Here is a 23,498-nt window from a genome sequence, read left to right on the forward strand (position 1 = left end):
ATCTTTCAGTGAAGCAGACACTTGGTTGGTGTTGCCTTCCAGCCACCTGTAACATTAAGCCTCTGGTGGGAGATTCCTACTCACCCTTAGCCTTAACACCAGTAGTTCTCACTCTGGGCTCTTTCCAGGTGGACCCACATCACCATTTATACGACCTGGTTCACATACAGCATCTCCAGTGGCTTTAATTGCACAAAGAACCAGCTGCTTATAGCTTTTGGCTCCACAGCAAGGCACAGGATGGTCACAGCAGGGCTGGCCCAAGACGTTTTGCTGCTTGAGGATCACATAAACACTCCATGACCGGAAGATGACTAGACTGCACTTGAATCTTAGTTCAACACAGCCAATGGGGTGGTGTCGTCCACTGCACCTGAGGAGAGCAGGATTGTTTCCTGGGTATGTGACAGGCCTGTGGTACTCATAGCTTTGATCTACAATCACGGCTCAGGAGGAACGTCTGTGGCCCAAATACAGTTACTCACTCTGCCTAATGGTAGGGCTGGCTGTGGGTCGGAAGCAAACTGCACGGACAGTTCCTGAAACAGCAACTGAGAGGCCAAAGGCAGGCAATCTGGTCCAGGAAAGCCTGACGGTCAGGCTGGACAAAGCAGTCTGTGTAACACCTCAAGCAACAAGTTGTTAAACCTAGGACAGTTCTTACATAAGGTCAGCAAGGCCCTTCTTAATGATGGTGCCATGGGTTCTAGAGTACATTCTCTGGGCACTGAGTCAGTTGCTCCCCTCCCTCCATTATGAATCAGGCTGCTTCCTTTGGACCTGGCGCACAACACAGGCTGGTATTTGACCTCCTTGCAGTCCCAGTGACTGGACAGCACTAGTCACCAATGATTGGCTGAAATAATTTTGTGGCTGGTGGTTATGTTTTGTCCCAGGTGTCTTGGTGGAGCGAAATTATATGGTTTTGGCATATGAGTGAGCCAATGTTCGCTTTCACAAGGAACCTAGTACTGCTGTCTGAACTCTGGAAAATCAACAACATGCACGTTTACATATTTTTTCCTTGGCCCTTGACTTGTTCTCTCTTCCTTGGCTGTGCACAGTCTCTCTCTCTCCCTCCCCCTCCCTCTCTCTCTCTCTCTCTCTCTCTCTCTCCAGTTCCCATCATTTTAGGCTGCAGAAACCTTTGGCCCTCTTCCAGCCCTTGCTTGGCCTGTAGATTTTCCTTCCTTGAACTTCTCCTCCTCCCGCCCCCTCTGATGCTGCTTCCTGACTGATCCCATCTGTCTTTGTCCCCAGGAGACAAGCTCTGGACTTCCTTTCTGGTCAGGGTCCAAGCGATGCCCACAACCGCTGAAATTTGACAGCAGTCATGTGAGTGGGGAGCTCAGCTTGAGAAGTGGGGGGAACTTGGGATGCAATTGAGGTTGCACCCTCAGTGAGGAACATCTAGGAGAGATCAGGACATTTACACAGCTAGGTTCACCACTTCCTAGTCTCATGGTCAAAGAAAGGGACGAATGTAACTTTTCAGGAAAAAAAAGCAATAAATGGAAATTAGTGCCTTTTTTATTCTTGCTGTCTAGAGCAGGTGGAAACCCCTTATCTTTTTTTTCATCTTATTTATTGTGTAAAATAGCACCAACATGTTCCATGACACCCTAATTGATGAGCAGGAGGTTGGCTCTTTTTTTCTCATTTGATTGATCTGCCTAGTTTAAAACAGTGAACTGACCATGAACCAAGCCCATCTTATACCTCTGTAGAGGTGTGGGTTGCAAATGACCCAGGATCCAGCACATTTGGCATGTAAGATTCCCAAAATCATTGTTCCCACCAATTTGGGCTTGTATCCAATGTTGCATGGATACACTTCTTCTGTGAGATTTCTGCTTCCTTTCTTCTGCCTGCACGCTCCCAAAAACTGCTCTGGAGGCTCCCTCAACCCTTTGGACCAGATTCTGTTGTGCAAGCGGAAGTCTGTTTGAGTAGAGTGGAAGAGCAGGGTTGGATATAGCCCCTGGGTCTGAATCTGGCAGCAGGCTTCCATGAGTTGGGATGCTGTTTTGACTGTGTAGGAGGGAAGAGGATGCTTAGCTGAGTTGGAAGGAGTCTACATTTCTGGAAGAGCAGCCAGTAGAGCCAGTTACTGGTTGTCAGGAGAAGGAAACAGTCCATAGTGGGGAAGGGTGCTGCTGTCTCTGATGCACCTTCTGTGTTTTTCTAGACCACCCACAAGACCTTCATTTTGGCTGCCAGTCACCTCTTTGCCAATACCCACAAGCTGTGTGTGAGTGAGGATGATTCTGTCACTTCCCAAGTCCTCTTTGGCTCGCATCTGCCACCTTTCCAGCCACTTCAGGGAGTGCATATCCCCCTCACTGACCAAGAGGTGCAGAATCCACAAGACTCTGTTGGTAAGAAGTTTGCTGAAGGGCAGGTATCTCAACCGTTCCAACCAGACCCTAGCAGGGAACCTGTGTTGTTGGACTCCAACTCCCATCCCATCAGCACCAACCAGCCAGCCTGGCCAGTGTGGTCAAGGATGATGGGAACTGTAGTACAGCAACATCTGGAGGGCTGCAGGTTTCCCATCCTTCCTTAGAGCAGTCTGCCAACCATGTCACATATGTGAATGGAGTGCCAGGAAATGCAATGGGAATCTCTAAGGGTGAGATGAGACTTGGGCTTCCCACACAGTAGACCCAAGCCAGAAGTGGATAACACGCTTCTCCCTGCATTGCTCACATCTCAGGCCACTGCTGGGCTGTGTCCCCGCCTACTACCCCTAACTGTGTCTTTCAGATGAGATGGAGGTGGGAGAGCTGAGGCAGGAACTGGCAGCACTGAGGCAAGAGCTGGAAGAGCAAAATTCCCTCATGTCTAATGCTATGGAGCCCATTCACTTTGAGAAGGTAAAAAACGTTCCTGCGTGTTTCCATCTCTCTTTGCATTTCCCTCTGAGCTCCGGGTTTCCAAAGGCGGAAGAGCATGACCCTTCTTGGAGGAGAGAGGGTGTGGTGTGTGACTCTGCTGTTCCAGCCATGACTTCCCCTCCTGCAGCTCTGCTTATGCCTCTTAATCCTCAACAGGTTAATTTCGGTTAAGATCAACAGTGCTTTCTTGAGATGACTCACAGACAAATTTTCCCAGTGCCCCAGTATCTGTAAAGGGCAGGCACAGGCAAGATATTTTACGTTCAGGGTTCAGATGCCCAAATAAAAAATTACTATCTGATTTCATCATGTGCTAAAAGTTTGAGTATAGAGGCTTAGAGGCTGAGCTACAAATCAGGATGCCTCGTTCTGAATCTCATCTCTGGCATGAACTCGCTGATACTCAACAAGCCACGGTCTCTGGGTCAGCCTTCAAACTTTAAAATAAGAGTCAGAATACTGGCCTACCTTGCAGGATACGTATATGGATTACTACAAGAAGCAATGATGAATAGACCGTAGGGTTGCCATAAATCTGGAATTTCCATGACACAGCCAGAATACCACAGTGGGGAGCAGTGTCTGGGCGGAAATTGCTGAAAAGTCTGGGGAAAACCAGACGAATGGAAACCGTTGTTGGAAGTTCAGATTTTGTTTAATTAATTTTTTTTAAAAAAAATAATTTTTGAAATACAACAACCCTGATAGACAGATACGTTTAAGAAGTATTCCGAAGGAATAAACTACTGTATGTTTAAAATGTGAATGCCCTATATAACCAATGTTATTGCAATTTTGCCAAAAAGAGCTCAACAGCCTTTGTGTGCGGATTTCCACTTTTTGAAATATGGCAACCCTAAGTAATAATGACACAGGAAATCATGGTTTGTCATTACGTCTGAACCAGGCTAATTTGTTACAATCCAGACCACTTGTTCTGTAGCCCCTATTGGACACTGAATGAGGAGCTGCTTTCTGTAGGCAAAGCATGTTTTTCTGCCATCCCCTATCTTTTAGTTCTGTATTGTAGCTGAGAGACTGTTTTATTCAGCTAAAATGACACTAGTAGCTGAATTGGGGGGGGGGTGTTAATGTGTTCGGTAGAGTTGGGAGAGGGCCCACTTCTACTCCACAGCTGCTGTTACAGAAGTTTCTTCATACAGTGAGCATTTGTCTGCACAACTGCAGATGTAATGTGGGGAGTTTGTGGGGATTATATCCCAATATATCATCAGCTGCCAGGATTGGGGCCCAGATTTCAGTTAAGGTAGAATATTTTCCATATATTGGAGGTTAAGTTGAAAGCTGCTGTCAAACAGCCCTAATAAAAAAAATCTGGTTTGTATGGAATGTTTTGTTGCTTTGACCTTTTAAGGGTTTTTGAGGGGTGGGGGAGGTTTGTGCCTGAAGTTTAAAGTTGTATTTTGTGTAGATTGAGATTCAGGATTTACATATGCACTGCCTGCCACAGGTTTCTTGAATGTATGAATTTCATTTCTGCCTTTACTGGTCCAGTAGAACTAAGTACCCAAGTCCCACTGATTCCACTGGGAAGGGTTTGAGTGGATATTTAAAACTCCCAAGGTTGTGTACACTTTACCAGTTTAAAAAGCAGCTAGGTTGTACTTTTTTCTCTGGATAGAAACTGGTCTGGACAAAAATGCATCAAAATGCTGTATTTCATAAGAAACAACAGGATAGATACAGATTGTGGCTAATGTTGTATGTACAGCACTTCCCAAACCAGTGGTGAGAGCACACTGGTTGTAAACAGAGGTGAAAGGTGGGTGTTGGCACAGCCAAAGATGTCCCTGAATTTGACAGTTGCTGTAAGCTGCAGTTCTTGTGTCCAGCTTTTGGAGGTGCCAGAGTGCCAGGAATGGGTTGGGATGAGCCTAGGGTCAGTATCCCTCCCGCAATCTGCGTAGTACCTAGCCTACTACTCTCTTAGGCTGTGTATGCACTTCTGTTCACATCCAGCACCATCCCACCACTCTTTTGGGAAGCGGTGTACACACAACATAAGCATCTATCCTGCATCTATCTTGTAATTTCTTATGAAATGCTGTTTTGATGTGTTTCCTCCACAACCAGCTTCAATCCAAAGTGAGAAAAAGGACAACCTAGACATGTTTTAAAATGCTAATGCGTACACAGCCTTATACCCAGCCCTGTTTGTGGTTTGCAGCGCATGACCCACCCTCCTACAGGCTGTGTTCTTTTCTGAGTGCAGAACAAACGAGCCAAGAAGGATCAGAAGAGTCTGTTCCTTGAGTAGAAAATGGCAGTTGGTTATCAAGCCAGGCAGTGGAGTCCTTCAGCCAGGAACTGTGTGTTTTTGTCACTTTCATATTATTTCTATAAACAAGGCTTTCTCCAATCATAGTACGTAAGGACTAGGAAGCTGCCTCATCAGATTATTTGTTTTGCTGACCCAGTGCTGCTTGCCAAAACTGGTAGAAGCTCTCTATCATCTCCCCTGCAATCTGATTTTGGCAGCAGATGCCAAGGGCCTTCTGTCTGCTAAGGATGGCCTCTGCCCTGTAGTGTGGTCTGCCTCATACACTGGGGGAAGCTTATGTTGTACCATGGCTACTCAGATGGTTACTTAGTCAGATTCTGTGCCTGTGCAGCAAATTTGTGTATAGTTGCTTGTGATTAGCACATTTTATTCTGCTCCTGCTATTCATGGGAAAATGCAAAGAGTTTTGCAGGGAACTGAAGCTCTGCCTCCTAGACTCTAGGCCTTTGGCTCTTCAGACATTGTTGGACTCCAATTCCAGGTCATAGTGAGAGCTGTGGTCTAGCAACATCAGAGAACCAGATTCCCCACCCCTTCTATGGTTAAAAAAAATCACACCATGCACACAAACCCTGGCTGTAACCTCTGTTAAGTTTCCTTGCCACCCTTTGTAGACCTTGCACACCCTTTGTTCTCATCCTCATCCCACTAAGATCCCTTCTCTTTTTCCCTCTTTCCTTGCCACCCTTCTCTGGCCTCGATTGATTCTGCAATTTGTTGGGCCCTCAGGGGAACGACATTCACTTGAACTTCGTTGTGACAGCAGCCAATCTGCGAGCTGAGAACTATGGCATCCCTCCGGCTGATAAGCTCCAGGTGAGGAAAGGAGGCGGGGCTTTGGGAGTCATTTTCCCCAGTCGCCTGCCAGCTTCAGGAAATAAAGTGGGGCAGGACGCATTCATGTGTCTGTCTCTGGCCTAGCAGCATCCCTCCCTCCAGTAACCTCTGGTACGTTTTCCCATTCACTGTCTTCATGCTGAAGGCCCAGTTTGATTTCCACAGGCGATGAAGATCGTGCGGAGGATCGTGCCTGCCATTGCCACAACCACAACAGCTGTAGCTGGTCTAGTGTGCTTGGAGCTTTACAAGCTGGTGTGGCGACACAGGCGACTGAGCTCCTATCGCAACAGCTTCCTGCAGCTCTCGGAGCCCCTGCTCAATCGCTTCCAGCCTCTCTCGTCTCAACCAATATACAAGGTGAGGCCTGGGCTCTGGGCTCATCATGCTTTGAAGGTAGAAAGAAGCTCAGTAGGGCCTGCTTTTCCTAGCAGACTGGCAGGGAGAGCGGGAAGGAGAGAAACACTATGCGCATTTAGATGGGCTGCTGTTCTTTACACTTAGAGCTAACTCTGCTGAGGTTGTAGATCAGAGGCAGAAGACCTTTTTCAACTCAAGGGCCATGTTCTCTTCTGGACTGTCACCTGGGGGCCACATGCCAGAGGTGGGTGGAACCAGAGGCAAAAAGAGGACGACCAACAGATGTACATTTTCACTTTGTACAATATACACACACCTCCCTGTCCTCCATCCAGGCAAGTAAAAAGCATTATTGGAGTTCAAGGACACATCCTAGCTAAGCAAGATTGCTTGAGGAGAGTGTGAGGTAGGGTTGGTGAAGGACGTGCGGTGGGAAGAGGGCCGTGGCTGGCAAGGGACAGACTTGGAGGTTCCCAAGTCTCTAGAAGTGAGAACATGGAGTGCTGCAGTGTGGAGAGTAAGTCATTCAGGAACAAGAATCTGCCTTCCCCAAGGCTAGTGCAGTATCCCATATAGCTGGATTAGAGGCTCTGTACCTAGGAGCACTTCTGTGTGGGCACAGGCATTGATCCAGACAGGTATCTCCTTAATTCCCTCCCCCCTCCAGCTCTTAAAAATCTAAATGAAACAGCAATGGCTTGCTCTTGTCCTGTGCTGCAGAGTGCACTTAAGAGCAGCTTTGGACGTTTCAAGACAGATGTACAGCACCTCATGCCTTTAGTTCTTACGCTGCTGCCGTGATGACCAAAGCCAAACAGGTATGGAAAGATTTGCACGTCCAGCCTGCAAACCTCTCCTGACCAAGTTCCCCTTAAGACATTACAGCAGCAGTGAGACAACCACTGTAGCCCTTGAGCACCACAGTGATGGTGGTGCTGTGATGCTTTCAGGCCTGACTGCCGTCCGTTCCCAGAGTGCCCAGCTATACCTTATCCCTGGAAGTGGACCACGCAGTCAGAACTTGTGCAAGCCTCGTCAGCTGGAGGTGGTGCTAGAGTGGCTGCCCCGTAGGGATGTCAGCAACTCCCAGACTGTGTTGAGGGGGAGACTTCCTACTCCATCTCTCCTGTCTGGGTGCTGGGTACTGAGCAGCTTGCCAGGAGCCGATGTGTGGGGGAGGACGGCTGTTCCCACTCAGCTGCTGACCCTGCCTTTCCTGAGCCCCTTCTGGCAGGCAGAAGGCAAAGGAGATCTAGTTTCAGAAGCCGGTGCCTGGCGTGTGTATCAGGCTAGCAGCAGTGTGGAAGGAGAGGCACAGACGGGGCTGCCTGTGAGCTGTCAGACACAGGAAATGGTCTTTAACCTGCATCTGACACACACAGCTGGTGCCAAGCTAGATCTCTGGCTCTTCTTGCCCTGGCCTAACTCAACACCCCTTTCCTTTAGCCTCAGCCCCAGATGCTGGTTCTTGACCTTTCCGCACAGGCATCTGTGCATCCACTGGGTGTTCTGAACCGCTTTGACTGAGAGGTGTTTCTTGGAGGTATAGCCAGCAGGCCCAGTGAATCCAGAATGGGCCCTCATGCAAGGCAGTGAACATTTGTTCCCCTTGTGCCTTGCAGGCATGCAGTAGATACTTGGTGGACATCTTGAGAGCAGCATAAGGCGATAGAATTTCCCCAGCCGTATTGCCTTCAGTCGATAGACAAGTTGTTGTGTGCGAATAATTATGGTAGGTTTGGCATTACTGTCAAAGATGTAGTGGTGAGCTGGACAAGGGAAAACAAACAGATCTTGAATCCTGGCAAGACCCTGGTTCACGTGTCCAAGAAATTGGTGAGTTTCCCAGGATGAGAAAGGAGTAAGCATGCAGTCTGGAGTGGCAGCTGCAAATGCTCCTAGACCTGGGTAACGTGGCCACAGTAGTCTAGGCACTGGTAACTTCAAGACTGGCTTGCTTCACTGCACTCTTTGTGGGGCTTCCCCTGTATTTGGCCCATAAAGTGCAATTGTCAGTGCTGCAACACAATTGCTGACAGGAGTGCCAATGTATTATACTTCTTCCTAAAGATCTTCACTTGCCGCCAATTTGCTACTGAGCCAAGGTCATGGTTTTACTAGTAGTATATAAAGCTCTTAACAGCTTCGGACCAATTTAATTGAGACATCCTTGCCCCATATGTACCTACTTGGCAGCTTCTATCAACGGAACACACACTTTTACAAGTGCCATTTAATACGTGTTCGGCTTCTGTGAAGTTTTGGAACTCCTTAGCATTTAACTTCAGTCAGGCGCCTTCATTGTACTTTTAGACTCTTGCTTTAAAAAATTATTTCAGCGAGCCTATTTTGACATATAATTAAGTTATGCCTAATCTTTTTTAAAATTCTGATCTTAACTCCATATTATTGATAATTATTTTACTGTTTAAATATGCATCACTAAGATTTTTTTATTAAGTGGTTTATAAAATTTCATACACACACACACACACACACACACATATATATGGGGTGGGGTGGGGGGGTGCATCTTCTGACAACAGGGTGACTAGCCAAGGAAACAGAGAGCAGACATACATGCTGACAATTAGGAAGTGCAATTCATGTTCATCTGTTCACGTTTGTAACATCTTACATATCTTTGGATGCAATTCACTGGCTTCAGTTTCCATGTAATGTTAAGCCAAACCATGGCTTAGCGTAAATGGGGTAGGCTCCTAGATATTGCAGCTGCTTTGTTACACTTCTGCTCCTGCTGCTGCTATGCTGATGTGAGCAGCTTAGGGTTTAATCAAAACCTGGATTCATGGTTTATTTCCTCCAGACAAACCATGGCGTGTTAAGCCAAGGACAAAACTTGGTTACAGGTCGTGCTTTATCTGGAGCTCGACGAAACATGGGCTTGGGTTTGGACAGTACGCTAAGTCGTGGTTTAGCAGTAGCAGGATCAGATTAGAAGCAGAGGTCACAATCTCATCTATAGACCATACATTTGTGCTGAGCTATTTTGTGCTGACTGGATCACTGTATCTTGCTTTACTACTGTCAGTGTTGAGCCTTTTCCAGGAAAGGACATAGCAAGACATAAGCGGATGTTTGTTTATTACTTGTGTATCCTGCCCTTCCTCCAATGAGCTCAGGGTTGCATTTGTAAGATTCCTGGGCAGCCTCCCATCCACTCCCCAGACCTGCTTAGCTCAGAGTTGGAATTACGGCACATTGGGCAATGCCCTAAGCCGGCCCTCGCTTATTCTATAGGGTTGCCTTACCAGCAGTGCCATTAACAGTCCAATACGATGGCTTCTAGCTAGCTGCCTCTTCGTAAGGCATTCTGCCATTCATTGTATAGATGTGGATGCATATGTGTGTACATGTGCATGCATGAGCCTGCACACATGTATGCAAACACACACGCGTACACAGACGTAGACTTTGGGGGTGCTTTCCCCCCTTTTTGTGGCAGCCCCAAGACTTCACATTCCTCCAAATTTGTTGGTGCTTGGGCCAGCCTTGGCTTCCTTGCAAAAAACCCCCCCAAACCCTCCCTTTTCTGGAGAGAGAAACCAGAGCTTGGATGCTTGGATGGGGGGGGGGGAGTTGTGGACTCGGTGAGGAGGGCGGGAGAGCAAGAAGCTAAATTAAGAGCGTCTGTTTGAATAGAAGCCTTTTTGTCTTGAGTTTATGGAGTGCGAGGCTGGGGCTTCCTGCTACACAGGAAGCGCAGATTGGAACCAGATTGGTGGGACCGGAGCGGGGTGGAGGGGCGGGCAGGAAAGACGGGATGGGGGGGGGAGGCCGGCTCTTCTATCGCCACTGATTTCCACGGCTTCGGCTCTCGGCGCCTCTGTTCCTCCCCCCCCCTCCATCGCTCCCAGTTCAGATCACGCTGCACGGCCCGAGGGCTTGCTGAGCGCGCACGCAGGCCCCAAACGTCCTGTGATTATTTTTTTTTAAAGGACATCTCAAATTTCTTAACAGCCCAGCTCCGCAGAAGGGTCCCTATATAAGCAGGAACTTCAAAGCTTCCCTTGTGACGCGGGGGTGGGAAATGATTTTTTGTGTGTGAGAGAGAGTTTTTGAATCTTGGAGCAGCTGTGCAGTGTGTGAGCTCTCTCTCCCTCTCCCCTAAAGTCTTTAAGAGGAAAAGGCTTGGCTGCAGCGAAGTGGCACCGTGCCCAGTTTGCCCATGTCAGCCCTCTGGGAATGGAGGGCATTCTGGTGGTGCTATAGATAGAACCGCCTTCGGAAAAAGGGGGAAGGAAAAAGAAACCAGAGCAGCAGTGGTTGGGTTTGCAGTCGTAGGACCACTTGGGGCAAAGGACAGTTTGCTTCCACTTTCAGGAGTGAGTTTGCCCCCCCCCCCCGAAGTGAAATCATGAATCCATTCCTGAAAGCAGCGAATCTGAAATTGCTTCCCCTCGGAGCTGGGTGGGTGGGGAACCAGGAGAGGAGGGGAGCCGATGGAGTGAATAGAGCGCAGCATCAGGAGGAAGGGAGCAGCTCCAGATGAGGAACGGGGCTGATTTGCAAAAGGGAATCGAGAGCGGTGCCGGGTCCAGGAACGTGTGGAACTGATTAAGCAGCATATGGGAGTCATTACTTAGCAAGGGCTGGCGACTGGGGGAAGGGAACTCTTACCCTGGCGCCAAAGGATTCACGCCTAACCCCCCCCCCCAATAAGATTCATTGGACCTTCGCTCCTTAGTGCCTGAGCCGATTTTTTAAAGTATTTTTTTGGCGGGTGGGTGTGGGAATAATAAGTTTGCAGGGCACTGTAAGGCAGGCATGAGCAAAGGAAAAAAAATCAGGCAAAGGGAGGTTTTCTTTGCATCGGGACATCCAGCCAGCTGGGGGACGCATTGCTTAGAACAGAACCCGACTCCTGTTGCCCCGGTCTCTGCAGGCTGGTGCTTTCTGGCATGAAGCTGGCTGGTTTGGGGGGGGGGGACACACCCAGAATATCTTAGGTTCTGCGTTGCTGTGGAAGCAGCATTAAGGTGCTGGAAGGTGAAGAGCTGAGCAAGAGGTGCTAATGAGTCCCCTGTCAGTGTGAAAGGCCAAGCCCAAACATATGGTTCTTTTGGAAGGATGGGAATCTGCCCTCTGGGTTGGCAACAACATAGAAGAGCAAATGGGATGGACCATATGGTCCCAAATGGCCATGATTTTTTTTGCGGGGAGGCAACTTTCATTTCCAACTCTAGCCTTCCTCCTCCCATTCATATTCTTAAAAAAAAAGAAGAAGGTATGGTCAGGAGCGAGACTTTGCATGTTTCAAACCAAAGCATATCCTCTCTCGTTTACAGGGATTTGGCTTTTTCATACACACTCTTATTAATGCTTTTAGAAAAAATGGCCACTCATTTGGAATAATATCTCCAGGCAGGTGTACATAATAAGATAATTATCAATAAAACACAGATTGCAACCAGCAAAACATTTTTAAAAGAACATAACTGAATGATGTGTTTGGATAGTCTTGCTGAAATAAAGTTTTCAGCCGGTGTCTAAAACAATAGGAAGGGCAACTTGCAGGGCACCAATGCATAGCTGCTACCACACTACAGCTGAGCTTCTGTCCATCTTGCTGCACCAGCCAGCTGAAAACATGAGTTCCTCCTTCCTGCTTCTGTTCTGTTCCTTTTTGTAATTTGCTTTCCGTTCTTCAGAATACCAGCAGCACTTCCCAGGGCTTGCAGGAAGCATGAGAGAGTACTGTATGGTGCTTCTGTTTTCCATTGTTCTGCATCCACCCCTCCTTTCCATGAAATCTACAAAACCTCAGTGTAAATTTGAAATAAGCTGGGAGAGAATGTTTGGCCCTCCAGCTGAGTTGGTTAGAAACAGCATCTCAACAGAGCAAAGGACAAGACCCCAGATCCCAAGCAAAGGGTGACTGTGATCAGACCTTCCCTCTGAAAGCATGGGCTGGGTGTGGGATCAACCATGCTGGCCTTGCTAGCCCGCCCAGACCTATCGATCTGCTTGTATTCATCAGAAGAACTGAAAGGGCTTCTTGCAAACAGCTGTTTGGCTCCTCTATCTGATCAGGGTTCTTGCTCCCATGCAAGAACATGTGTACATGCAGCTGTACACATACAGAAACCCCCTTCAGATATGAAATCATAGAATTGTAGAGTTGGAAGGGACACCAAGGGTCTTCTAGTCCAACCCCTTGCAATGCTGGAATCTCAGCCTGCTGGGCCTGTGGAGGAGGAAGGGCAGAAAGTGCAATCCCTTCCCCCATTCATTCCACAGTCTACATGTGGACAGAACATCTGAAAAGGGATTCCTTCCAGTATCACCTTAGAGACCAACCAATAACAAACTTAGTTGGTCTCCAAGTTGCTACTGGAAGGAATATACCAATAACAAACTTATTTGGTCTCTAAGGTGCTAGTGGAAGGATTTTTTTATTTTGTTTTGACTACGGCAGACCAACACGGCTGCCTACCTGTAATCTGAAAAGGGGTTAGTAGTATACTTTGGGGTGGAGACTAGCGCAAGAGGACATGGCTGTACAGCCTACTCAAGTACAGAGTCCCTGGTGAGTATCTCTGTGAGAAAAAAAAGTTCCCTCCTACAATCCATGGCTTTGATGAGACCTAGTGGTGTGGAGGCCTGTGCCCTGAAGCTTAGCATGAAAGAACAGTAGCCCTGTACTTCTCTGGCTGGCAGAGGAGCTCTGTCTCCATCCTGTTGAGAAGCAGGCGGAACAGAAGGCAGTGCTCTGGGGCCACGGGCCCCATTTGCACTATTCATTTAAAGCAGTATAATACCACTTTTAACCGTCATGCCCCTCCCTGAAGAATCCTGGGAGCTGAACTTTGTTAAGTGTTCTGAGAGTTGTTAAGAGAGCCCTGTCCCCCTCATACAGCTACCATTCCCAGAGCGGATTAACAAACAATCCCTCTTTCTGGGGAACTTGGGGAAATGTAGCTCTGCGAGGAAGAACATGGGTCTCCTAACGACTCTCAGCACCAGTAACAAAACACAGTTCCCAGGATTCCTTAGGGGAAGCCATGGCTATTTAAAGTGGTATGACACTGCTTTAAATGTATAGGGCAATTGGGGGCACAGTGTCGTGTGCAGGAACAGAGGGAAGTGTTGTTTCACTTTTATAGGCTTGTGAGAGTGTTGGGCAGGGGTCTGGTGGTACCTCTGGCAGCTGCTTCTGTCCCCAGATTTAGGGTGGTATACATGTCCATGTGTCTCTATATATATTTCTGTCGTTTTTGACAAAAAAACAGATTTGCTTTGGAGACTGAGGTGAATGCTACAGTCCAGGCCAGCCTTTCTCCTCCCCTGATGGCCAGTGAGTTAGTCCAGGACAGTATCCCTTTGTGCGACAGTCTGACCCCACTAAGTTCTCTCTGGTCAGGGCACTTCCTGCTATGAACCGCTAACTAGCCCCAAAGGGCTCCTTGTGAAGAGGACTGGCTGCTTCTTGTCCTCCTCCTCCTCTCTCTCTCCTTCTCCTTGCCCAGGGCCAAAACAGGCAGGCAGGGTCAACAGTGCAGGGGGCTAAGAGGTTCCACAACATCCTGGGCCTTGTTCTGAAGAAAAGGACAATTGTGCATAGGCAAGGCGCCATCTCAATGTGTCTTTGTGCAACAGAGAGCCACAGATCATGAATGGACAGAAGGCAGCCTTAAAGAGTCCCCTCCGTTCGGCCTGTTGACAGTTAGCGCATTCAGAGCCGTCACGACAGGAAAGAACCATTTCATCCAGATCTGACTTCCTATACATAGTGCAGGAGGGTTGACTTCCTTTGGTTCATAGGGAAGATGCCTCATGCTGGCCGCTGGCAGCCTACACTGACAGGCAGCAGCTCTCTGAGATCTTGAACATGGGAACTTCTGTGCGGAAAACAGATGTTGTGCTACTGAACCACATCCCTTCCCTTTCATATTATATGCCACATCTGTTGCAGTGGACTCCACTTAAAACATATTTTGAGGAGAGGGCTGGTCTTTGTTTGGAGCCTGTGAGGGTTCTGCTGCTTTGCTTCTTAGAATTCTACTCTGTCCTTCCTCCAGATGTTTAAGCCTCACAACAGCCATATGAGGTGGGTTAAGTTGAAAGAAGAGTGAGCTCTATGGCTGATTTGAATCTGGGTTTCCCGTATCCAAATCCAGTGCTCTCCATGCTTTGGAGAACCCACCGACCCACCCACTTCCTGGGCATTGGGTGTTGCAATTGTTAGTTGCCTTTGCTGTTTGAAATGCCGCGTCAGATCAGAATTTGTCTGGTTTTATCTTTTATTTTTATTGGAGGTTCTTATGTTCCTCTTGGCTAGATTAAAGCACCGCCCTTTTGGCACTTAAAACTTCTCCTCTGTGAAGGTGCGCTACAATCAGTTCACCTCTTAACCTTCTTCCTGATAAGATGAACAGAATGAGCTGCTACAATCCTTTGCTGCAAAGGTTTCCTTTGCTACAAACAGCTCTGTTTTTTTTTAATATTTGAATCGTAAATGAACTGTGGAGCCTGAATTAGACATGGTGCTTGTGATCTAGCAGTTGTGTCTTCGACGTTAAGGGTATTAAGGCTTTCGTTTAATAAAAAGATCCTAGCAAGTCTAGTCATTCAAATCACTTTGTACTAACAGTCTGTGGCCATTGGTAGTTACCAATATGGGCCTTTAGGCTATAATCCTATGCAAACCTGCTTGGATGTAAGCCCAGCACACAAAGGTTTTAGCTGCATGACATTTTAAAATATGTGATCTGAAAGGGTTGCCATATGTCCAGAATTTTCTGGACATACCCAGAATGCTGCAGTTGGAAGCTCAACAACTTTTGTGGCCAGATTTTTACTTGTTGAAATATGGCAACCCTAGATCTAAGGCCTTGACCCACTTGGCTCTACAGGAAATGGCTCCTTCATAGGTTACCTGGTTCATGCTGCAAGCGTGTTGGGACATGGTACCTGCTGGGTTGGGTGATCCATTTAATTTTAGAACTGACCTTCTTTGGGTATCTGCTCTATTCTCACGCACCTGGTGAAGTGGACTGCAGTCCACCAAAGTTTATGCATTACTAAGCATGTTCATCTTATTATTAGTCTTGCCACAACACTCTTCACTGATTTTGCTTTAATCTCAGTATCACCAGAAAGAATGGAGCTGCTGGGACAGAATTGAGGTGCCAGGTGTCGATGCCGAGGGAAAGGAGATCACCTTGAGAGACCTCTGCAAACACCTCCAGGTGAAGAGGATGACTAAGTAAAACGTTTCATAGGCAGGTTCCATCAGGAGCCCAGGCAGCATATGCTGGGATGGCCCATGCCACTGCTACCATCATGACCATCCTCATTACCATGCATGCTGGGGTTGCAGCAGTGGGTCTTCTCCTCTGTGGCATCCTGAGGTCCATGAGAGGCCAGTGGGCACAGCACTTCAAATGGGCACGTTGCACCTTCCGGCATTAACAGACACAAAGGTATCCCTTACCAGGTACCCTCATTCACTCCAATATCAGTGAGATGCCCCTGTTCTGTCCCAAAGACCCCATTGCCATAATCCAATCCAGTTTGCTCCCTGCTCCTACTTTGCTCTTTTTTCTGGTTGCCCTGATTGTCCCACCCCATCCTCTGCTGGTTCCCAAGACTGCGCTCCCATGTCATCCTTTTGAAATTAATGGACCTAACTTACCCATGTTCGTTAATTTCAGTGGATCTATTTTGAGAATAACTAGTTGAACGCCACCCTCTCACAACTTGTACTTAACCTGGTGCTCCTGGAGCTCTTTCAGTTGAGAGTTCTGGTTGTCTCTGTGTGGTGCTGACTCCTGCTCACTTTCACAGATGGAGCATTCCTTGGTGCTGGAGATGCTACTATATGGGAAAGCTCTTCTGTACGCTGGCTTCAGGGAAGAAAAGGCAAAAGAACAGCAGCTATCCAGCAGGTAGGAGAATCCAAAGAAACAGAGTTTGGGGGTCACAACGGAACATAAGAAGAGCTTGACTGCTGGATTAAGCCCATGACCCACCTCATCCAACATCCTGTTTTCACAGTGGCCAACTGCATGCCTGGGGGAAACCTCCCGTTTCCACCTTCTGCTCCTGATTCTCATGAAGCCTGAGGGGGGCCAGTGCCCCGGGTATTCTCAAGGCATGGCTTAGGCAGAGAGAACCTTCCAGTAGCTGTTTCTGATGCATGCAGGGTTTGTTTTTTACAGAGTCCACACAACACCTTCAACATCAAAATGCCAGCCTGTATTCATCCCCTCTGCCCCTAAATCCAGGTGTACCCCTTTCTCAGGAAAATCCAGTACATGGGTTTATTAAAAAACAAAACACAACTCTTATCAGTGACCCATTTGCAATACCTGAATATCATTTTTGCAACATTAACACCACCCCAGAAGCAGTCAGACACTCAGTGAGCCCTTCCACATTTCCTCCTGCCTGCAGTGGGGCTGGAAGTGGCATTTGGCCTGTTTTCCTCCCTGCTTGCCCGTTTTCTAGGGGCTGGGAAGCCACTGACCTGGAAGAGGGCAGAGGGACCCTCAGGAGTGTGGGATAGCTAGGCCATAGCTGCCCCCACTACAGGCCCCCTGCCAGAACAGCCTAGGTTACTGTATCTGCAGCAGCTGCAACGCCTCTGCGTCCTGTCCCTTCCACGCTGGGTAAACATCCTGCTGTCAGTGCCTCCTCCGCTGCTTCCTGGGGCAGACCAAGCTCTTCCCACCCCCCAAACGCAAGCTCTCCTGGGCCTCTGCCGTCCACATACATCCAGAGGCAACATGAGTCCCTTACTCTATGATCTTTCTAGACTCCTTGGCAGGCTATCCTTCTCTCTGCCCACTCACTCTCCCGCCTTCTCCAACTCCCCATTCCCACCCCAAAACAAACTGGGCTGCAGACTCGCTCAGGACGGATAGTTTCACTTTGGCTGCCTCTGCCATTTCTTAAGCAGGGAGGAAAAGTATGCTTGGTTTTCTGGTACGGGTGGGTGCAGTGCAGGAGGAGGCTGGGGAGATGGCAAAGAAGTGCTAGCATCCCTCCTTCGAGAAGCTGCGTTGATTTTAGCTCCCGCTTCTGAACCACTATTCCAGCTGTATTCAGAGAGGAGAAAAGAACAAGGCCAGTGTGGCAGGGAGGCAGCACTGAGCACTGGCAAGCTGGGTGTGCCAGTTTCTGGGTGCTACACAGCAGGCTCTTGCCTTCATGTCCTGCTTATTATGGGGTCCCCAGAGGTCTCAGCTCAACTACTGAGCGAAACAGGATGCTGGAACAGATCAGGCTTCAGTCTGATCTGGTAGGGATCTCTTCTTACATCCTTAAGGCATTTTCTTCTTTGGTACATATATATATAAGGGACGCGGGTGGCGCTGTGGGTTAAACCACAGAGCCTAGGACTTGCTGATCAGAAGGTCGGCGGTTTGAATGCCCGCAATGGGGTGAGCTCCCGTTGCTCGGTCCCTGCTCCTGCCAACCTAGCAGTTCAAAAGCATGCTAGTGCAAGTAGATAAATAGGTACCGCTCCAGTGGGAAGGTAAACGGCGTTTCCATGCGCTGCTCTGGTTCGCCAGAAGAGGCCGTTCCTGCTTATGGTTGCAGCTGCTGGATTTGAGACGGTAGTTTGGGTGTGGCTCTGCAGTTGTTTCAGGACCTGAGCACACCTGGTGAAGGATGTGTGGCAAACATCAGTACTGTAAGTGACAGGAGATTGCCTGTTACCTGCCCTCTTGCATCTGCCCTCCTATTCACCCTTCGCTTTCACTTTCTCAGACTGACAGAACTGGTTCGCTGTGCCACCAAAGAGGCTCTATCCAAGGAGTGCCGGCTCTTGGTATTGGAAATAGTCTGTGAAGGTGAAGAGGACGATAGCGTCTTACCGCCTGTTCATGTCTGGCTCCGACCGAGGGATCCAACCAATGTGGAGTAAAGGGAACTGTGTATATGTGTAATACAATGGAAAACTTTGGACTGGATAACTGCAATCTGCTGGATGTGGGGCTGCCCTTGAGGATGGTCTGGAAGCTGCCGCTGATACAAAATGCAGCTGCTTGGCTGCTCACTGGGGCAGGATACCACCAACACATTACCCTGCTGTTCAGAGAATTCCTCTGCCTCCCAGCTAGTTTCCAGACTAAGTTCAAGGTGCTGGCCTTGGCGTGTATAGCCCTATTCAACTTGGGACCAGGATATCTGCAAGATCGCCTAGTCCATGGGTAGGCAAACTAAGGCCTGGGGGCCGGATCCAGCCCAATCGCCTTCTAAATCTGGCCCATGGACAGTCTGGAAATCAGCATGTTTCTACATGAGTAGAATGTGTCCTTTTATTTATAAAATGCATCACTAGGTTATTTGTGGGGCATAGGAATTGGTTCTTTTTTCCCCTTCAAAATATAGGCCAGCCCCACACCAGGTCTGAGGAACAGTGGACGGCCCCCTGCTGAAAAAGTTTGCTGACCCCTGGCTAGTCTCATCCCTTATATACTCAGCTGATCACTGCGCTGTGCAGGTGAAGACTTCCTGTGACTGCCTTCTTATCTGGAGGTTCACAATGTATGAATTGGGCATAGGAGCCAACTCCTAGCGGCCAAGGTCCCTCTGCCCTCCCCCCAATAAAATATTCGAGGGAGCCGAGCCCCTCCCCAAAGTTAATGGGCTTTGCCATTCAAATGATGTGCATGTACCACATCATTTAATTGATTATGCAGGATGGGGCCTACCTGCCCCCCCAATATTTTATTCAAGTTGGCACCCCTGGAATTGGGTCTTTAGAGTGGTGGCACCTGCTCTTTGGAATTTGCTCCCCTTGGATGTTAGGCAGAGGCAGCCTCTGTTGTTGTTTTGCTGCCTGCTGAAGACCTTCCAGCAAGGGTTTTAAGCTGGAAGCTTTCCCAGTCTGTTTCTATGTTGGAATTGTTTTTTCAAATGTTCTTGTTGTCTTGCCATTTGTTGTCTGGCACCCTGGGCTCCTTTGCAAGGAAGGGCAGGTTGCAGATTAATTTAATAAACGTGGGTAATATATGGAATGAGTAATGTATATACACTGACTGTGATTAACCCAAATTCTGTTTAAAGCAGAGACACACTCCTTGCCTGACGAAGAAGGTGAAGAAGCATCTTCCCCAGGGACTAACCTGTGTCTGCCTGCAGGCCTTTTCTTGCTCTTGGGGTCTGAGCATAGCAGAGGACTAAATAGGAATGAGCTCACTGTGCAACCCAGAGGCTTCTCCTTTTGAAATTAAGCATTTTCTTCCCAGTACAACTATTAAAGGCGTAGCAGCAATGAAGTTGTAACACAGGATGGGGAACCTCAGGCCCAGGGAGTGGGGGTGAGCCAAATGTGGTTCCTTGTATAGCCATCAAATGACTCTGTAGACCTGGGATACACCTCTCATCATCTCTGCTCTGCACCCTCCTTCAGTGCCTTCTGGCTTGAAAGACAGGGAGTAGTATGTTTGCGTGTTGGTAGAAAAAACCCTCTGGTTTTTGTGTGGGTGGAATATAGCCACAAAAGTATGAGTCACATCTGTTGCTCCGCCCACTTTTTCATCTGGCCCCACCCATTACTGGCATGTGGCCCTTGGAACGTTGCCTGTGATGGAAGATGGCCCCCAGGCTGAAAAAGTTCCCCACCCCTGTTATGGGCATTAGCCTATAAACGATAATTTCGTTTTCTCTGCATGGAGCTAGGAACCATGTAGGGAAAGGGGCACATCTCAGCAACAGAGCCTATGCTGCTTCCTAGAGTTCCCTGGAAAGAGAGTCAACTATTAAACCGCTCCACAAGTCTTAGTTCTGTAAGGGAAAGAAGGGTTTCCTACTGATTCTCGGGATCTTTAACAAACTGCATTCCCCAGAACTCTTTTTGGGGGCAACCACATCTGTTTAAAGTGGTAGGATTCTGCTTTAAACCTATAACACAGATGGGAGTCTAAGTGCTACACAGAATTTGCATTTAGGTTTGCCACTGCTAGTGCTGAGAATCACTCTTTATAAATTCTTATAAGACTGTGCAGCTGTTCTTAACATGTTTGACTATTCCACGCTTTTGGTTTGATTTTCAGGAGCAGAAGGGGGAGGGTCTCACACATATATTTCCTCCAGCGGCACTACTGATACCATCAGATAAGGGTAGCTGAGCAACTGGTGGCAGCCTTGTTCTGTTCACATCAAATTTCGGTGAAATAGCTCCCTGGTGTTTATGTTAAGTTGGGATCATTATGGCAGTGTGCCCTCAGATGGATTGCATCTCCTGTTTACAGTAAACCTTGAGCAACACATTAGTGTAATGAGTCAGGCTTGCTGGGGAAATGAAGCTCCTTTGATTTTAACAGTGACCCTACACCTACAGAAGCTGTTTTTGCAGCGGAGACAGGACAGTGTATCCTCCTGTTCTTCCATCTTCTTTTCCGAGCTCTCCTGCAGATTGGACATTTCAAGAAGACACATTACAAAACGCTCTTCAGGAACTTCCCTTGAAAATCAGGATCTGCTCCCTTGCCCACTCCCTCTACAAAATTTCCCTGTTCTCTTGATCACAGTGAATGACTCAGATCCAAAAGGTGTCTACAGCTACCATGAGGCATAGGAAGCTGCCTTATCCTGAGTCAGTCCATTGATTTCTATGTAGCTAAGCACTGCCTATGCTGAACGGAAGTGGTTCTCCAGGATTTCAGACATGGAATGAGTTTGGAGATGATGGGGATTAAAGCTGAGACCTTCTGATGCAAAGGAGACACTGCCACTGAGTGACAACATTTCTGGGGGAGGAAGCAACCCAGATTTGAACTAGGGACACCTTGATTTGAATCCAGGCCTATCAGTACCATTGTGTTGCTACAGTTCTCAGGCATGTACATCAGTGGTTCACAGTGCCCAAATTGGCATTTTGAATGATGCAGAAGTAAGTGACCCCCTGTTCTGCCACTGATAAGTCACTGTTACCAATACTGGATGTAGTATAACATAACTGTTATGACTAGTAGCCAATGATAATAGTCTTGGCTTCCATTAATTTTTAAAAATATATATTTATGAATTTATAAGAGTACAAAATACAGAACTGAAGAAGAAAAAAGTGAAAGGCGGAAGAAGAGAAATAGATGCATTACATCATTCTGTTCCATCGACTTCTCATCCATCCTTCCATGACTCCCTAAATTTTCCCATTCCTGCTGCATAATCTATTTTTTCTAACTATTTAAACATTCAAATTCTTCTCATTATAAACTATAACTCCTGAGCTTACTCCAAACTGACTCAAGTTCTAACATTTTTACAATTTTTTTAGGTAGTCTACAAATGCCTTCCATTCCTCTTTAAAACTTTTCTCTTTGTGCCCTCTAATTTTGCTGGTTAAGCTTGCTAATTCTGCATATTCCATTAATTTCATCTGCCACTCCTCCTTTGTAAGGACTATCTCCTCTCTCCATCTTTGTGCATATAGGATTCTTGCTGCTGTAGTGGCATACATAAACAAATTTATTTGTTTACTTGGTACCTCAGACTTTATTATTCCACCAGGAAGGCCTCTGGCCTCTTTGGGAAGGGCTTCCGAAATATTTTTTTCAATTCATTATACCGTATTTACTCGAGTTTGATGTGTCATCAAATCTAATGTGCACCTCACTTTTCAGAACCTTGAAACGAAAAAAGTATAATTTTCCTTAAGAGCATAGCAGGCTGTGAATTTTAATCCTGTTTTCCACAGCTTTTCTCACAAATCTAAATCTATAGTGTGGCCCACATCTCTAGCCCAATTGATCATTGCAGTTTTCACCATTTCATGCTTTCTTTCCCATTCTAATAGTAACTTATACATTTTAGAAATTTACTTCTCATTATTATCTAGCAGCTCTTTCTCAAATTCTGAAGTCTCTTCTATAAAAACCACATTGTTTATCAACTTTAAATATTTCATTCAATTGACAGTATTGCAACTAGTCTGCCACCCAGTTACCAACTTCTTCCATCTTCTTCAGGCTTGCACTTGTGTCTGTAAAGTCCACTAGTTCTCTATATGTTGCCCATCCTTTTTCCGTATTCAATTTTTCAGTGCAATTGCTTCAATGGGTGAAAGCCATAAAAGTGTTTTCATTTCTAGCAGATTCTTATTTCCCCCCCAGACTTGATAAATATTTTTCCTAGTTACATGATTCATAAAATTCTTATGTATTCTAGCTTTACCCTACCAAAGACATGCATGCCAACCAAATTTAACACCGTACCCCTCGAAGTCTAGCAGTTTTCTCCAACTTTCTCCAATCTTTTAACCAGCATAAACAAGCCGCCTCATAATATAAACGCAAATCTGGCAGTGAGAAGCTTCCTCTTTCTCTAGTGTCAATCAATATCTTATATTTAATTCTTGTTTTCTTCCCCTGCCATAAAAATCTAGAAATATCCTTCTGCCATTCTTTAAAGCAGCTTAAATTATTTATTAATGGGAAAGTTTGAAATAAAAATCACATATTTGGCAACAGGCTTCCATAAATTTTGGGGCATCACTGCATCTCACAGTAATGAATTCCCTAGTTTAACTACATGCCCTGATATCTACAGAAGAAGCGAGGTATACAAATTTAAAAATAAAAATAAAATGTGCTGCTGTGTGAATAAGTGTTCGCCGCTGAGTAGCTCTTGCAATCTAAGCTTCGCACACTGGGAAAGATTCCCCTCTGAGAAAGTCACTGCTGACCAGCATGAGAAACATCAGGTCAGATGAAACAACATCCTGACCCAGCATAATGTATACATACTGTATGTATAAACATGGTTGAAGATCACATTTCCCTTTTACTTTCCATTATGAGCTCAGACCTCAGAAACCACTCTTCAGTAACATTGTCTGCTCTCTCTCTCTCTCTCTCTCTCTCTCTCTCTCTCTCTCTCTCTCTCTCTGTGTGTGTGTGTGTGTGTGTAAGCATGCAGAAGTACAAAAATATGCCACAGTAAATAGCTTTTGAATGCTAAGCTCATATTCACATGAAAAGGGAAAATGCAGTTGTCAGTAGTATTAACTGGACACCACACTGGAGAAACACACTGTATTTTCTCACCCTTGGGTATTGTTCAGCTGGCTGTATGATTCCACTGTTCACAATGTAAGGAAGACATTTGAGGAACTGCAGTAAGGC

At 46.9% G+C, this 23,498-nt stretch overlaps 1 protein-coding gene across 6 annotated transcripts in view; it reads left to right on the top strand.

The window, feature by feature from the left end:
• The window catches only part of UBA7 (ubiquitin like modifier activating enzyme 7), a 48,609-nt gene extending 29,221 nt beyond the window's left edge, over positions 1–19,388 (top strand). For 4 of the 6 annotated variants that reach the window (XM_081184799.1, XM_081184798.1, XM_081184800.1 and 1 more), the window contains 8 exons: positions 1,261–1,335; positions 2,189–2,378; positions 2,767–2,876; positions 5,929–6,015; positions 6,202–6,396; positions 15,507–15,608; positions 16,207–16,307; positions 18,136–19,388. In XM_081184799.1, the coding sequence (XP_081040925.1) occupies positions 1,261–1,335; positions 2,189–2,378; positions 2,767–2,876; positions 5,929–6,015; positions 6,202–6,396; positions 15,507–15,608; positions 16,207–16,307; positions 18,136–18,292 (1,017 nt within the window). In that variant the 3' untranslated portion in view covers positions 18,293–19,388. Of the gene's footprint in view, positions 1–1,260; positions 1,336–2,188; positions 2,379–2,766; positions 2,877–5,928; positions 6,016–6,201; positions 6,397–7,116; positions 7,215–15,506; positions 15,609–16,206; positions 16,308–18,135 lie in introns of those variants that run through there. The other 2 variants (XM_081184801.1, XM_081184802.1) reach the window with 2 other exon arrangements.
• Positions 19,389–23,498: the final 4,110 nt, after the last annotated feature.

The sequence above is a fragment of the Podarcis bocagei genome (assembly GCF_964188305.1).
Source record: "Podarcis bocagei genome assembly, chromosome: 2".
NCBI lineage: Eukaryota > Metazoa > Chordata > Lepidosauria > Squamata > Lacertidae > Podarcis > Podarcis bocagei.